Source organism: Arctopsyche grandis, chromosome 11, assembly GCF_051622035.1.
Source record: "Arctopsyche grandis isolate Sample6627 chromosome 11, ASM5162203v2, whole genome shotgun sequence".
NCBI lineage: Eukaryota > Metazoa > Arthropoda > Insecta > Trichoptera > Hydropsychidae > Arctopsyche > Arctopsyche grandis.
The window spans coordinates 6,174,802-6,192,601 of NC_135365.1; the positions used below are offsets into that span (position 1 = coordinate 6,174,802).

Consider the following 17,800-nt stretch of genomic DNA (forward strand, 5'->3'; position numbering starts at 1 on the left):
ATATATATATATATATATATATATATATATATATATATATATATATATATATATATATATATATATATATATATATGTACATATACATATAATACAATAAACAAGTCGTTTTGCGCTCTCAGCGTGACGATAATCAGGGCAACTTCTTTCGCATTATATAAAATACAGATAATACATATAGCCTCGACATTCTACACTGTGTCTAAGAAATCTATATATTCGGTTCGAAAAACGGACAAAATTCAAACAACACTCATATACGTATGTCCCTAGTTCTATCGCATTCGTCAGTTGCTTGCTTTGTTTGTAAGTGACTGAGTTTGTACCAGTGGCGGCTCGTGGGAATGGACAGTGGAGGGGCTGCAGAGATGAATCGGGCTGAAGTAGCTCGTTGACCACACCAGTGACAAAAAGCAAACAAAAATAGCATGCATGTCACATACTGAGAGGGCTGCAGGCCGTAGCCCATATGGACGACAAAAATAGCATGCATATGTATATGAATACCGTAAATAAAAAGTCAACAATTGTACAAGCATTGCACATATTTGCTTTTGATATACTCATTAAAAAACGATTTAGGGGACTTGGACCATATTTTAAAACATTGCCGTTGGCATATAGAACCCATTTCTGGCATAAAACCGATTTTTTAGCAGTTTGGTTCTTTTTTATTTCCGGTATTCAATTGTGCTATACTGGGAGGGCTGCAGATACGCAGCCCATATGAATGGAAAAATAGCATGCATATACACTATAGTGGGAGGGCTGCAACCCCCTCCCCCCCAGCTCATATGGACGAGCCGCCACTAGTAGGTACGTCCTTAAAAATGTATACTAAGTGGTTCAGTTGAACAATTATGTTAATGCTAGTGTTGTGTCAGTTGATATTTCAACGGTGGTTTTGGAAAGGAGTTGGTATATGAACCACACTCGAGACTATTGTCGTTCGCGATTTGAACATACAGCCCTTGCGATCAATTCGCACCACCCCCTCATTCTATCCCCGATTGTTCGTCCAGTCTCCCGCGTATAAATGATCTCGGTGCGATCTCCAACGTTCTTATGTACTCCCGGTATATAAGTGAATATTTTTCAATTTTCATTCCAACCCCACGAATGACGGCGCGATCTCCAGTATTTTTAGGGGAAGAACACACTGAATGGAACGGCACGGGCACGTTCTTGGACTTCCGTTGTGAAAAAGCTGCATGGGTTTTTTTTTCGACAAGTTTCTTCTACATTTCTTCAAATATGGGAATCAACGTTATTGATCATTGTCAAATTTATATCAATACAAGGATTTAAACTTGGGTAATAGTACATACTAGCATTTCTTTTTACATATGCAAAACCATCTAAGAAAAATACGTGCTACGTGCGTCTGTGTCTGCGCCCTTATGGACCTCTGATAATTAAAGACCCAGAGCACGCCGTTCATTGTTCAATTGTTGTAAATGCATTGTTAAAGGTTCGCCGAACCTTTTTTTTATAACTCTAGCTTTGTAAATAGAGCCAAACCGCCCCGATTCCAGGAAAAAGCACGGTCTCTATCCGCGCTCTACTATTATTATTAATAGTAATATTTATTTTTTGATATCACCATACTTGTCCGTGCAAAAAAACATACCCTTCTGGTTTAATATATTTATTATTTTACTTGCCGTATACAACAACGAACTCTCACTTCCCATTTGAAGTTTACCGCTTAAATTTACGACTGAAGCTCTAAACCTACATACAGAGTTGGCTAAAATTAACGTTTTGAATAGTATCGATGATAGTCAAGCTGGATAAAATTGCAGGAAAACAATAACAATGAATCGACGGCCAATTGTGACACTTAAAGGGTTAAACGCACGATGTTTCGGTTCAACAGTCACTTGAATTAAGTTTTCGAATTCAAGTTATCCACACCACATACAATATGCTCTCGAGAATCAAGTCCAAAGTCCACTATCAGAAGAACGGCTACGTTTTCTAGTTATGGAAATTGTTTGCTGATTTTTATATAACATTATACAAGTGTGAGTAATAACAATAAAAAAAAAACAGTCAAGTTATATACCTATGTACAACCTACCTGTGGAAACCGGTAAATATTTTGATGTCGACCCTACCACAGCTAATCTAGCATTTGGGTTATTCGTGTCATGTCAAAATTTCTGCTTACATAATGACAATATCAAGAGTAAATGTTTACAAAAACTGATATTTTTGTTTTGTAGTCGAGTGTGTGTGTTTATGTACGGACAAGGTTATTTATTTTATGTGAAAACTTTTGAGATAGTTAAACGTTTCGTTGGCATTGCAACGTCGCTAATCAATTCGCAATCGATAATATTTAATTTGTAAAACCGTTGAAGTATGGTTATAAATGCATAAAAGATTTATTTTTTTTAATTGAATTTTTTTTTAAATTGGCATTTCTAAGGAATTCGACGTTGTATTCAATCGTTTAAAAAGCTCGTTTGACAAGTTATGAAAGTTGCACTATTAAAAGTACACAACGAAGTCTGTTCATTAAATGTGCAATTGAATGCAATTTTATGTTAAGTTGCATGCAAGTAGGTTAGCTTACGCTGTTTTTGATGAATAATGTAAATATTCAAATTACATTAAGTACGTACGTATAAAATAATACGAATAATAATATATGCAAATCGTAAAATTTTAATTGAAAAGAAAATTAAGTGCACATCTACAATTTCTTAGTGCGTACTGTCGATTTCTTAAAGTATACTATCGATTTCTCAATGCATACTTTTCATTTCTGAATGTATACTATCGATTTTTGTATACATACTTTTGGGTACTCACTGGATGTTCATTTCTGAATGCATATTGTCGATTTCTTAACCGGCACTTAATATTTCTTAGTAAATACAATCGATTTCTTAACCAGCACTATACATTTCTGAAAACATATTATCGATTTCATAACCGGCACAATAGTTCTACATAACAATCTAAGTACATACTATTGATTTATTAACTGACATCTTATATTTCTTAGTACATACCATCGTTTTCATAACGGGCGCTACCGATTTCTTAATACATACGTAAACACTCCTTATGCATACAATTTAGAAATGAAAATTATCGCTTTGTATGTACAATACGGCGTGTCACATTTCAGCAAACAAATACAAAGTGCATCCATTCAAAACATCAACACGAAACCATACGATAGATAGCAGAAGAAAAATCATACATAATAAATTGCATATTAAAAACAAATCGCTTGTTTACTTTTAATACAAAAACAAATAGGAAATATAACACAAAGATACTGACAAACGACTAAGAAAAGGTAATTTATTTCAATACTGAAGGAATATACAGGAAGCAAACATTACACCTCTGTGAATATATTTTCAAGAATGCAAGCAAAGCCTCGATTATATACAGCGCAAATCAATCAACTATATTATTAGAGCTTTTTTATTTTTATTTCCTAGACAGGTTGTTTTTACACACAATTTAGTTTATTTTTAAATAATACAACTTCCGATAGCGACCTCTAAAGGAAGTGATTAAAAATCCAAACTTGACAGACAAGTAACAGGGTTCGAAAATCAATGCATAAATTTCACGCGATAGTGGCGAACATTGGTACATTCACCCGCGTCCTAGTGTCACCAGTACCAGTTTTGTCTTGAGGTTATCACACAATTTATAATATAATTGTCAATGTTGGACAGCACTGGCATTTCGCAAACATGTATGTATGCAAAGCGAAGGACGTCTACCAGAAGTATAATACAATAATAATAAATAGCATTAATTTACTTTCATTGCAATCGAGAAACATTTCCATATGAGAACGAGTCACCTAAATAAATTCCATCAATGCAAAACGTTATTTAAAACTTAACAATTAATGAACATTTTTTTCGAACGAGTTTTAACACGTTGCCCGCGTTTTATAATAAAGGCGAAGCTTCACGGTCAGAGCGCGGCCGAGCACGGGTTGAAAGCGTGACCGAAATGCGCTAAAAATATATATCTATATTAAAAAAATTTACAGATAAACTTCAATTGCAAAAAAGGTATAACAAGATGAAGTATTGAAAAAAATTGTTAAATTTAATTTTTTTGTGACGCTACTGATATATAAGAAATATCTACATACATGTATATGGGCAACATATGTATGAATCAAGATTGGAACTGTAGATAAAATCATCAATCAAAGTATTTACAAGATAATCGTAAAATTTTTGAGAAAAAATGCGCCACATGCAATTTTTTTCATGACTAAAACTCGGGTTTTTATCACATAGCGTAGCACTGTCTTTATTCTCACCACATTTACACTTATTCAAATTATTGGAAATAAAAAAATCTGTTAACACAAGTCAGTTTTTAGATAAAAATTATGCCCAGTCTTCTAAGTGTCTGATTCTAGGATGATATTGACTTATGGTTAGAAACATGATCACTAGACATCGGATAGGAATCGGGGCAGAGGGTTTTGCCATTGATCCAAATGAAAGGCCAAAGTGGCTTCACGGCATTTATTCAACGATTCCGAAGGTCCACACGGAACCGCCGCTCACTCCAGAATCTCTAATATATCGTGATCCTGATCTTTGGATCAGAATCTCTGATCTACCTCCTTTTAAAGGACAAGTTGCACAGCAAAGCCTCTGCGATCCGTTAGCGTTTCCATTGTTTGGACACGTACAGGTTCCATTAGCCTAATCCAGGGGTGTATATTGTCTATGCGCGAATTCCATTAAGTCTGGACATCATCTGCCATATTCCCCCATTACATTACTGTAATTTTTATAGAAAATCATTTTTTTTTGCTATCTTGCTTGGAGGACTGGGTTATTTTAAATTGACAACAACATACCCTTCTGCCCAAATCCCTATCCGATGTCTAATGATTGCAAAACTTCATACTGTTGCTACGAGCATAGGTTCATTTAATTCTCATACACCCAACGCTACTCAGACAATGGGTAGGTAAATTTGTAGAAAAATGGTCGAGTGCCCAATTCTGATACATTCAATGGTAACTATCGATTTGATAATAAAATAGTTGAGCAGGAAGAAAAAAGTCAACCCTTTAAGACACTCAAATAACCCTCTCATGCATACAACGCTACTAAGAAATGAGGTATTTCATCATAATTAGATAGATCTCATACATTCAACTGTATGATTTAGTATTCGATCATAGTAAAGCAGACAAATAAACAATTAAAATCAGACCCAACGAGTGGGGGGGGGGGGGGCAGAAAGTCAAACAAGCGCCGTGTTACCATCTTGAAATTACAGGATCTTTGAACATGTCTATGAAGATTAAATTTCTTTAACGACTTGGAATTGAAATTTCTATCGGGGGCCAAACCTCGCAAGTTGGAAAAGTTTCAAAGCGATCAAATATAAAACGAAGTGAAACAAATATAAAACCTTCAAAAAGGCCACCCTAAAGCAATCAATTTCCTAATCTAATGCCTGCACCACATATCGACCAATATCATCCAACATCGCATGAAATTGCATGACCACTTTTTCAACAATACACTGCCAGACACACCACCTGTGAAATCATTATCTGAAGATCCAAACAAACCAAAAAGTCTACACTATAACCCAGGAGCATAATCCACATTTACTCGACTACCGTTTCCCACCAGACCTAAATCAAACATCCAAGACATAAAATCGACGAAAAAAAAGAATAGTGTGCGATATGACTACTACTCGATATCGTACAATGTACATACACACAAGACCCAGTAGATTTTGTGCAAACAAAAAAACACTGTATCGTATATCGTTAGAAGGAACGCAGCAAAAAAAAAAGAAACCAATCATTTTAACTGGGGGGGGAGGGGGAGATTTGGTATCGAACACGCGTGATCGCTCTCATGGTCGCAACATGTTCACAAGCAACAAGACCTTCGATATATTTGAAATGCCAGTTCTTCCTATTCGATACTAAATAAATATTAACAAAAAAAAAAACAGTTGTTTTAAGCTACTACGTCCTGAACACAATCAGTCAGACCGGTACTTGATGACTACTCAAGTGTAATGTTATATAATGATTTTTTCATCTTCAAATTGTGCGTGGTCCAAAAGTACGTGTACTTCGTTGCTATCCGGTGGTGCGCGGACTTAGATAAATCTTGGTCAAAGAGAAAGGCCGTATTGTACACGAGCGATTTTGAGCCGAATCGACACGTCCCTAAGTACTATAACGGCTTGGCCGAGTCACGATCGCCTTCACGACCGCGCTTATTTATGTATAATTCAGATAAAAATGGTAATAAACACGGTTGCAAAACATACACAGAAATGCTAAATGATACGAGAAATCTTTTTTCGACGTTCCGTTATCAAGAAAAATGCGCGGGTCGCGAAAATGTGCGAGTTTGATTTCAATTCCGAAAAATAAAACATCGGACAATGACGGGAATGTCCGGCCAATGTTGATAATTATAATCATTGAGGGCATTTTACGCATCTAAGGTATCACTGATGAACAGATTAATCGGCGCTTGTTATTTTAAAGTACCGGTTATTGCAGGGTACACGCTCAATGACATACCAAACCATCAGACGTGCAATATTTTTATTTTTACTAGAAGAAAATGCTCTAATCACAAGAAATCAAACTCAATGGACGGCATATATACCGAAAGTATTCTGAAGCAGTGTAAAAAAGGAAGTCTTGAATCATGAGCAAAGATCGGCGTTGGGACGATGCTTTTGGCACAAAAAATGGTTCACTATTGTCAACCACGCTTTTTACTAAGCTTTTCTATTTGCTTTTTTGCTCTCTTGCTTTGCATACCGATGGAGCGGTCTATTGTTATTTGGCGAGCCCATAGCCTACGCCGAAGACTAATCATAATCAAGTCTAAACAGTAGCATTGACTAGTGGTTAGCATATAACGCTTTCGAAATAGTGGTCACGGATTCGAGTCCCAATGGTTGCTGGCCAGACCTTTGTGACTCCAGGTCGATCGTTTCCTATCAGAGATGGCCAATATACTTGATTTTCTATTTCTCGCAAATTTCGATTTTTTCAGCATCTTGAAATTTGAAAATTTATACATAAAAAAAATGCTGCGAAAATTTAAATTTACCAAATTTATCCATAGAAGTCTGATGTTTTGTTGAAATTATTCTAAAATTGTATGTAAAATAAAATAATACGACCTCTCCTGATATCTGGGTCAATACGAATTCTGTCAAACTGTTATTTATACTACCTTTCATGCTGCATGAAGCAAAAAAGCAACGACCTTAGATATCACCAGATCAGGTAAGATCCAAAATTCAAAGAACAATAAAATGGCACCAACAGGTGCCAAGATTACACTGAATAAATCTACAAACTGGAAACCCAAAAAAAAAGAAGTTCCATATGGAAAATACCACTGCCGGCTGAACAGAATTCAAAAACTTACTTGCTACCAAATAGTTAAGATGAAGTAAAGATAATTCAGACCCATCACTCCAATCCGTAGACTTACAAACTTGCCACAAGTGGCATGTAATAATATATATAAAAAACGGACGTGACGTGTGTGGATGTGACTATGTGTGTGGGTATGTGGCAGACGCGTGGACACACTCAATCAGAGCAAAGTATTCGAGACGCGGGGAAGTGGGAGGGTGTGGAGCGTAATTTGACGACGGGCATGTGCGACGTTGGGTCGCGTCACGAGTGACACACCCACACTTCTTACATCATTTCGAACGGGTTGGATTGGTGAGCGCGTAATGCGCGCACTTTTTATTACGTGCGCCTGCGTGCCTATAAATTACCTTACTAAATATTTATATTATAACATGTAATTTTATTATAATTCGTCTATCAATTCCTTTCCGAAACCACCCATGAAATCAACGGGCAGAACACTAGTTAATAAAAAAATATCCAACTAAACCCGACTTTTCAGACCATTCGCAGCATCTCCTAAAGACCCGGGCCACACCAAGCAACTTTGTCGGCCGAATATGGAAATGTGAGCGACTTACAAGTTGACGGGTGTGGCACGCCTATCCAACTGCATACATTGGTCTGGTCGCCTCCAACCAAGTCGCTCGGTGTATCAAAGCTGACATGTCCTTCAAGAATCTCCCTACAACGTTTTCTAACTAATAAGTCCTAGCAGCATTTCAAACAGATCTACAAACTCACCGATATGGCGTCAAGTGCCGATAAAACCTGGTTGTGCATTCCTAAGACCGACTCTTAGAAACTACCTTGAAATGTGCCGTCAAACAACAAATAATTCATTCACATTTTCGATTGTCTATTTTCAAATCGTACAAAAGATTTTCAATCGACCCACTTTCCAAACTGAAAAACAATAACGCATCGCTTATAACATACATGTGTGTGCAATGTTTACATGCCGATAATTGCCGACGCATTACTTATCTAATATACATAATGAACAGGGTGTTTAGATCTGACCCGTTTTCCCGCGAGACCTTTACCACCGAATCTGGGATGAGATAAAACGTTATAAATATTATAGATTTCAGCCGCGGCCTACTTATTCCAGCGGTGTATCCGCTCCGTTATGCAACAGAAACGTGAACCGATTGACCCTAGCGGATGATTGATTGCACGTTTTTCAGATTGTTTTATCTCTGAGCCAAGTTTGCTCGACAATCTCGCTCAGAAAAATTCAGCATACTCAATTGAAATCGGGTAATTAAATTATCTCGGTCGGTGTTGAGTAAAGGTTATACAGATGGAAAATTTCAGTGACTCCAATATACATATATTGTAAGTATGTATGTATTCAACAATAGTTTTGAGACATTAAGGTTAAAAATCGATTCTGAACTAAAAAGAGGTTAGTAAAAAGGAAGTTGATCTTGAAAGTTGAAAGATTTCTCCTCATACAATTTCAATACGTTTTTATTTAATCAGAAGCAAATTTTAACTTGCTTGTTGTGATCTTTCATGTATAATGAAATATTTTTTATATAAATATTATATCATATTTTGCCTTGACAAATTCAAGAAGTTCAATAATACATACATATTGTATATATATGTACATATATGGTCATGTATAATAAATTTTAATTTCAATTCAATTCAATTTTTAATGTTCTCAATTGAGTCGTTGGGTTGGTCATAAGAGTCTGCTTTCCCTGAAAGGTATTCTTCAGTTATGCAAAAACATTTTGATAAATTAACTTAGTCGAAGCTTGGAGTATAAGTTTTATTTATTATTTTGATCTCATTTTTGGTCAGAATTTTTCTGAAAATTAATATTGACCATTTATTAAACATAAAAAATTGAACCCAGTTACTGAATTAAAGTCAGAATTTTTCTGAAAAATTACTAGGAATCAATCGGTCAGTAATAATAATCAAAGATCGGCGTTGGGACGATGCTTTTGACACAAAATTGATTTAATATTGTCAACTACTATTATAAACCATGCTTCTATTGCTATTTAACGAGCAGCCAGCCAATGACGAAGACTAAAAATAATAATAACCATTAACTATGTAAATATGACAAAATCGAGCAAAGCTACTGATAATATAAGTCAATATTTTAAGGTAAATAAGATGATAAAAAATAATTTTAATAAATTTAAATTTAAAGAAATATTTTTAAGACAAAACTTGACCGAATTACTAAGTAGTTCTGAAAAATATTTTATTCAGATTTTTTTCTGTATTCAAAACTGAAACAAGAACTCATTCATCATTCATTCAATTGAACAGAAAATACATATATATGTACATACATATAAACAAAAAAAATCTAATTATCATAGTGAAAAACGGTAGTGAAAAAAATGTATTAAATAATTAGATGTTATCAAACACGGCAAACAAAATTGGTACCGAAAGGTCAAGGAATTTCAAGAAACAAGCATTTAAATATTCATCGAGATTACAGAAAGCAAAGAGTCGAATAAAAAAAACTCTGACCAACAATGCATAAGGATCCAATTTTCCTTAAAATCCAGGAAAACAATTAAAGTTAACATAAATACAATGAGAACTGATAAGTTATGGATGTCCAGCAGGATAATAAGGTAGCAAAGACAGAATTATTTAATATCAGAAAGTTTATTCTGCATCGAAAATTATCGCTACACACATATATCAAAAATATTATTGATAAACAAATTACAATTAAGCGCAATCAGATTTGTACAGTTGAATCAATAACACGTTACAAACGACCTTATTCTCGATGCAAACAATACTTGTTATACAAATTTGTTCAACGGTTTAAAAATCGGGACCAACAAACAGAATATATGTATTATAAAAATTAGATATCAATAGTATTGCATTGACGTTAAATAAACAACACAGAATAACAAAAAGCTTGAAATAAAACGTGATATGAGTAATATCAGGTTCATTTTAATACAAAGTTGCCAAAGATTGCAAATAAATATGCCAACATTTAAAGGTCAAAGACTACGAAATGTCAGGTCAACAAACAGAGATAAAATGATCAAATCCATCATTAAAATCTTAACATCGAATAAAATACAAGCTTTAAAGTACTCTGCATTGCTCGGGATAGTAATCAAAATAAATGAAGAAAACAAATGTTTTTATCATATTTTTGAATAATTAAGAATACTTTTGAAGGGAATGAGACTCATATAACCAACTAATAAATTCAGAAATAAAAAATCAATTTGAAATAAGAAAATAAAACTTGAAAATTGAATAACATTGCTACATCAAAAATACATGACAAAAATACAAAAATAAAATATAGTATGACGTGGGAACATGTGAGAGAGTATCAACATGTGAGAGAGTGCATTTGTGGGTAAACAATAGAGACTTCAGATTAGTGCCCGGACAAAGGATTCGTAAAGAAGTTTTCACTGACCAGGGCGAGTACATGCGTAAACAAAAGACAAAAGCCAGAGTTAAACTGTAAGTGCCTACACAATAAGACACATTATTGGATGGGGGAAGCTGTGATGGGCAACTTGTCCTTTATAAGGAGGTACACACGGTAGATCAGATTATTCTGAAGCAATCGGTGATCTCGTGTGGTCCTCCTGAATCCTCCTGAATAAATGCTGTGAAGCGACTTTGGCCTTTCATTTGGATCCTGAACCCACCCCTACGCATCAATAGTATACATCAAAGGCATGTATTTATTTGATCAGTCACTGACTGCTTTACTATTGTCAAAAAATACTCAGTTTTAAATATGCAGTTTACGGACTGTTCATTTTCATCTTTGTACATATATAGAACACTATTATTACTTAACTAATGTTGTACCCGATGACATATCATCGCATGGATGTTGGCATATTAAGTTATTAAATAAAAAAAAAATTTAAATAAATATGTCGTCCGTCATGTGTTCGATCCCCGCGCGGTAGAATTTTTTTCAAATATATTTAATTCAATATTTATATTTCACTACCTGAACCCGGCATGCGGTGCAATGCCACAATAACACATGTAATTCCCGTTCCCGTTCCTATTTGTCAGAAAAACGCAGGCAGCTCACACGTTGGTCGCGACGCGAAAACATTTGAAATTATAGCGTTGCAATTAAACACATTCCCGTTTTTTTTTTCATAGTAATCTTCCCAGACATACATAAAACGAAGCCTGAAAGTTCTATCGTAATCGGTTCGGTGGTTTAGGAGCCACACAGACATTTATTTTTATATATAGTTTAATATGAAAAAAAAAAAAGGTAAGCACTACCTATCTACCTACATATAAACAATATAAAACACCGATAGAAATATTAATTCATTAAATAAATTTTCAATAGATGGCGGTAAATTCTCTGCCAAGCGGAAACACTAGTAGCGATCAGTATATATAGAAGTTTTTCTTTTGTTATTGTATTTGTGTATATACGTTTTGGTAGTGGTTTAGCTGTGACGTACATATGTATGACGAATCGAAACGACTATTATAGTACAGCGAGCGTTATCTCAGACAGACGGAATGGCGATATTATATATATATATATATATGATTTTCGTAAAAGTTACTGATCATTTAAATTGCCGATCAAATCTAAAATAGAAAATAATGCAATCGTCAACAAGTATATAAAGACCTGTAGGATCATTCTTAGTAGCTTTGTAAAATTTGGCTTTGGTTAAGACAGTAAAAATGGGAATACAACTCCATAAAAATACAATTGAAATTGAAAAAGCGGTGGTGATAATCCTCACCTTGTTTCAAGTTGTCCAAATCGTTGAGGAGTTTGGAAGCCAACTGAGCCCTGGAGACCTTGTCGTTGGGAGAACTGCAACCTGGAGATTGGGCCGGAGAATAGAGAGGGCTGGCGACGTCTTCGAATTTGATCAACGGCACCAGCTGGCCGGAGTTGTCGTCCAGTTCGTTGATGAATTCAATACTCATGTTTGCGTCGAGCCATTGTGTGATTTCGATTTGATCTTCGATGGTTTCGTCGTCGTCGTCTTCTTTGATGCTTCTGTCTTTTTGTATCAATGACAAAGGTAACGATGTGAATATACCTAAAAAAGAAAATTGAAAAAAATTAATACACACACACAATCAAGAAAACATCCTTAAATTAAAACTTTCTATTGTATTAATTACACTTCAACAACTCTCGGTATCGATAGGACATTTCTATATTGGACAAATGCATAGTAAAGTAAAATAAAAGTTATACACTCAATCCGTTTGAAGAGAACAAATCCGACTAACGCCGATTACGAACTTACAAGTTGCTAAAAACAATGACGATAAAGATATTGAATATACATTTGACCCGTGTTATTTGTTGGTCAAAAACGAAAAATAAAACAGAGGGTGTTCTACGTATGTAGAATAATTTCATAAATATTAAATATTCACTACCCAAGAGTATATCAAATAGTAAATGAAAAAATTCCCAATCACAATTCCCGATAACGCGTATGTCTGTATCAGAAATGATATAAATTAGAAAATTATTGAAAAAAAATAATTGTTGTCAACCAAAAATATGAAGATAATTAAAATTATATTTTAGTAACTATCAAAAGTTCAAATAAAACGAACTCGTTGGATTATGTTAATACAAGATAAAACACGGTACTTAAAAAATTAATAATAAATCAAAAAAATATATATTAAAACGGCTTTAATTACAAGTATAACGAACAAAAACATTTGCATACGTAAATATTTGTCAGATACGTATTTCTGGGTGTGTCAAGTTTATCAAAAGGGCAAAACGGAATGATTATTTTTGAAATTAAAAATATTGATTTAATATTGCTCAAATAAAACTCGATTTATATTTTCAATAAAATACGCAGCCATCTATCGATCAAAAGCATTATTACCACTTAAAAGAATTTAACAAACTCGCTAAAAGAGGACGCATCACAACAAAACAAATTCAAATTGTTTTCATATAAACTATTTATGTGTAAAATTCGATAATAACCGTCATCGGAACACAAGTCGTCGTTTATTTGCCAGTTGTTGTCATCAATAGAGAATGGAGATGAGGGCTCCGCCTTGGCGGGCCATTCTGAGTAGTCGCTTAACTGACTCATCATGTGGTTTTATTTCCTGAAAGAAAACAAAGAAAAATCAGTCATAAAATACGAATAAAAAAAAAAAAAACATCATTCTTTACACCAATAGCGGCTTAATAAAATCATACTCACTTTACCGACGGTGGAATCAGTATCGAATTCAGATGATATCGATGATAAAATAGAGTGAGAGTGAATACTGCAAGTGTCCACAGATAATGGGATGTAATTTGAGATGATTGGGAGAGCTTTTGAGTACGTAGCCATGATGGCGCTGAAACATAAAATCAAGAAAACATCAGCATCGAAAGAAAAGCACACTTCAGTCAGTTGAAACACGACCGATACATACACATAAGGAAAAAAGAGTTGGAACATAGGAATTTTTATAGGTATTCTTCATGAAGCTACGGTTTTTCCAATTGCCAATCTAATTAGTATTGAGTGCCGTTTTTGTCCGTTCTGTTAAGTTTCATTCGTCAGTCCAGAACTAAATACTATCATTAATACTTTATTTGGAGGCATAGTAGCTTTCCAAAACACAATTAATAATGGGTGCGATATAACTGTACATAGAGAAAAATACTTTGAATCTTAAAAAAAATGTTTGTGCATTAAAAATTTGCATTAGTTTCTATTTAAGTGTGGAGGCCTCTATGACATAGTCAAGTTTCGGTCACCATCCTGTGATCTGGGACCAACTCGGCCATGTTCGTTCGCCGCTACTTTACTTACTTCCCACCCATCACATTAGATAGTCATGTCTTCAACAATTCCGTTGTTTCATCCCATGCGGGATTTTCAAAAGAAAAAAAGCTTGTGTTTCAGCACTAGAGATAGCAAAGTAGAAAAAACCATTTACAATCTCTAAAAAATTTTTAATTTTAAATAAAAAAATTTTTGATCAAACCCTGTTCTCTCAAAATGAAAAAAAGGGGGGTAGGGGGAATAATATATTTAGCAATCGTGAAAAAGGGCATGCAGTGAGAAAGGTTGGGAGCCAGTGCGCTTAGTGTATTAAGCCCATAAAATAATACTACTAAATCGTAAAATACCAATCTCTTCACAGGTAGAAAGCAAACTTTTCAAGTCAAGCAGGTAAATTAGTAAAAAATTAACTAGTGAGATGATATTTACAGAATTCAATGTCTGTTTTAAATGAATTCAGTATAAAGTGAAAATAAAGTTTTCATAAAATTGAATTGGCAGGATAAAAAAATATTTATTTTGACTTTCGTCAATAATTGTTCGCCAATGTGGGGTATAAGCAGATCCCATATTTATGTTTTTATAGCATGACGTATGCCTGTTTATGTTTAATATTCTAAAATTCTATAAAAATACAAAAATTCTTAGATACACTTTGCACTCGAGTTTTGTAGTTTGTTCTACATATTTCCTATAAAATAGACCCAAAATGCCGTTTCCTGGAAAAAGCAAGCTTCCGGTCCTACCTCTAGTTATAACTAGATTTCGGCGCTTGGGTTCTATTTCCCAGGAAAGAGGGTTGATTACTATTGTCCTATAAAGCTAGAATGCAAAAAAAAGGTTGACTATTTCGTATTCAAATAACCACATTTCCATGAAATTACTCAGGGGTACAATTGTTTTTGTACCCCAGGAGTTTTTGCTTGGCAAAAGAAAGGTTTATGCACTGATTTCAGTTAGAAATTTCGATCAAAATTTGTAATATAATAAATGAACTCTAACTGTTTCCAGACCTTTCCGATAAATTAAATCATGACATCACATAATTCTGAACTTCCAAGTGCATACATAGATAGCAGATAGATAAAGGACAATAATATGTTAACGCCGCAACAATATACATATATAATAAGATCAAATTGGTCGATTATTACAACTTTTGAAATTGCTCGGTTAAATTTCCCACGCCATTTTGTCGGACGGTCCAAATCGTATTACATTCTTGTAAGAAAAGATTGAACAAAAAACTGAGAATTTAATTTCTCAACACAGCTGCAAATTATATTAATAAGTGAAACAATATCATATATTATACTAAGCAACTCTTTTAAATCAAGATATTTTAGTTGTATTTTCCTCCTACAAGGATATAATACATTCATCGTCGCATTTGCTGTAATCGCTAAGGATAAAAACGAACCATAAAGATGAATAAAAAACAACTACCAATAAAATAGTCATCAACACAAAATTCAAAAAAAGCGAAACAAACAAAAGTAAAAAAAAACACGACTCGAACGAAAATAGGGGAGGGGGGGGGGGGGACCATTAGCTCGTCCATATGGGCTGCAGCCCCACAGTACAGTACAAATGCATGCTATTTTTGTCGTCCACATGGGCTTGCAGACCTCTCAGTATAACTATAGTACATATGCATGCTATTTTTGTTTTCATTTGATCGCCAGTATGTTCAATGAGCTATTACAGTCTGATTAATCTTTGCAGCCCCCCCCCCCCCCCTCTACTATGAATTCTCACGAGCAAAAGAAAATAATATATATAAAAACGAACGCAATATATGTGGGTATGTCTGTGCCGGACTGTGGAGACAGCCAATCAAAGTCAAATGGACGAGGAGACGCGGGAAAGTGGGGTGGGGTGGGGGGGTGGAGCGTCATGTAAAGTTAGGCCGAGCGACGACAGGCATGTGCGACGTCAGGCCGAGCGACGGGTGACACATTCATTCATAATTTTGAATGGGTTGGATCGGTGAGCGTGTAATGCGCGCACTTAACTTTTTATTCAATAAATTGGTAAAAGTCGGAATTCTCGACATCTAGGCTCGGTCGACCCACTCCTTCCTGTCATTGGTTGCTCTTTGCGAGTAATCTTAGTATTGCCATGCTCTGAATTAACTCGACTTTTACCTGATGAAACACTCCCGACATATGCTGCCTGGATCGCATATAATTTCGGACGCTAGGGCAGCGTACGGAAATATTCCACATATTGCGAATGCAATATACACGCATTCGTTTGTGGTTCAATACAAATTCATCTAAATATGAATCAAAACGGGCACGCGTTGTGCCAAATTGACGCCTCATCTTTCTTTTCACACGCATCCACATTTTGCGTATGTATTTCACCATCATTTAGATCCATGAAATTATAACTACTTTTACCCGAATTCGGAATATTTCCGTACGCTGCCCAACCGTCCCTTATTATATGCGAACCAGGCAGTATACGTCGGAGTATTTCATCAGGTAAAAGTCGTGTTAATTCAGGGCACGGCAATACTAGAGTAGTCGCAAAGAGCAACTAATGACAGGAAGGAGCGGGTCGACCGAGCCTAGAGGGTCCGCCTTGTCGAGAATTCCGACTTTTACCAATTTATTGAGTAAAAAGTTAAGTGCGCGCATTACACGCTCAACAATCCAATCGTTCAAAATGATGAATGAATGTGTCACCCGTCGCTCCACCTGACGTCGCACATGCCTGTCGTCGCTCGGCCTAACTTCACATGACGCTCCACCCTTTCAGGGCACGGCAATACTAAAGTACTCGCAAAGAGCAACCAATGACAGGAAGGAGCGAGTAAACCGAGCCTAGAGGGTCCGCCCTGTCGAGAATTCCGACTTTTACCAATAAATTACTTTACATTATATTTATATAATGTATGACTTTATTTTAATTCGTGCATCAATTCCTTTCCGAAGTCGACGGGCACGACACTAATACAGCATAAAGAGCGTCACTTAAGTGTAAAAGCGATAAAAAGTCATCAAAAAAACAAAAAGAAACCATACATGGCGAAAAGGGTTAGGGAAGACGCGCACGTGCAGCATGTCGGCGAAATGCAGTTGGCTGCACTGCACGCTATATATAAATGACACATAACTCAGATTCCACGAATCTGCGCGACCGTGCACAGCGTAATGTAAACAGGGCCCAAGCCGGATGTAGACATGCGTCGAATGACATTCGAATTTAGGACGAATTGAGGAATTGGATAATTGCATCATAGCGGGGAGGCATCGCGCAACGATCAATATGGCGCCAAATAACGGGACCGAATAAAATGACGTATACTGATAATAATGGTGGTGGGAATGGGTGGTATAGTAGAAGTGGAGTACTCACGCCATGATTGTGCTTGTGTGGGCACACGGGTGTGTGCGGACCGTGGAGAAACTAGTGACCCATCTTTACCGCGTTGAGAGCCTCGGAGAATCGAAACGTGCTTTGTGTATGGGCTTCATGGGGAGAGTGAGCTCTGCGTCATCTACTCTCGCTTGCCCTCTCTCTCTTTCGCGTCGCCGCCACTGGTGCGAGCGAGATGCCTGCATATTCT

At 35.6% G+C, this 17,800-nt stretch overlaps 1 protein-coding gene across 1 annotated transcript in view; it reads right to left on the reverse strand.

Annotated features, from left to right (window-relative positions):
• Window positions 1-17,800, reverse strand: part of crc (bZIP transcription factor crc) — a 30,812-nt gene extending 13,012 nt beyond the window's left edge. Inside the window, exons 1-4 of the mRNA XM_077440469.1 lie at window positions 17,590-17,800; window positions 13,648-13,789; window positions 13,422-13,549; window positions 12,193-12,498 (exon numbers count right to left, since the gene is read on the reverse strand). Of these exons, the coding sequence (XP_077296595.1) occupies window positions 12,193-12,498; window positions 13,422-13,536 (421 nt within the window). The 5' untranslated portion in view covers window positions 13,537-13,549; window positions 13,648-13,789; window positions 17,590-17,800. The remainder of the gene's footprint in view (window positions 1-12,192; window positions 12,499-13,421; window positions 13,550-13,647; window positions 13,790-17,589) is intronic.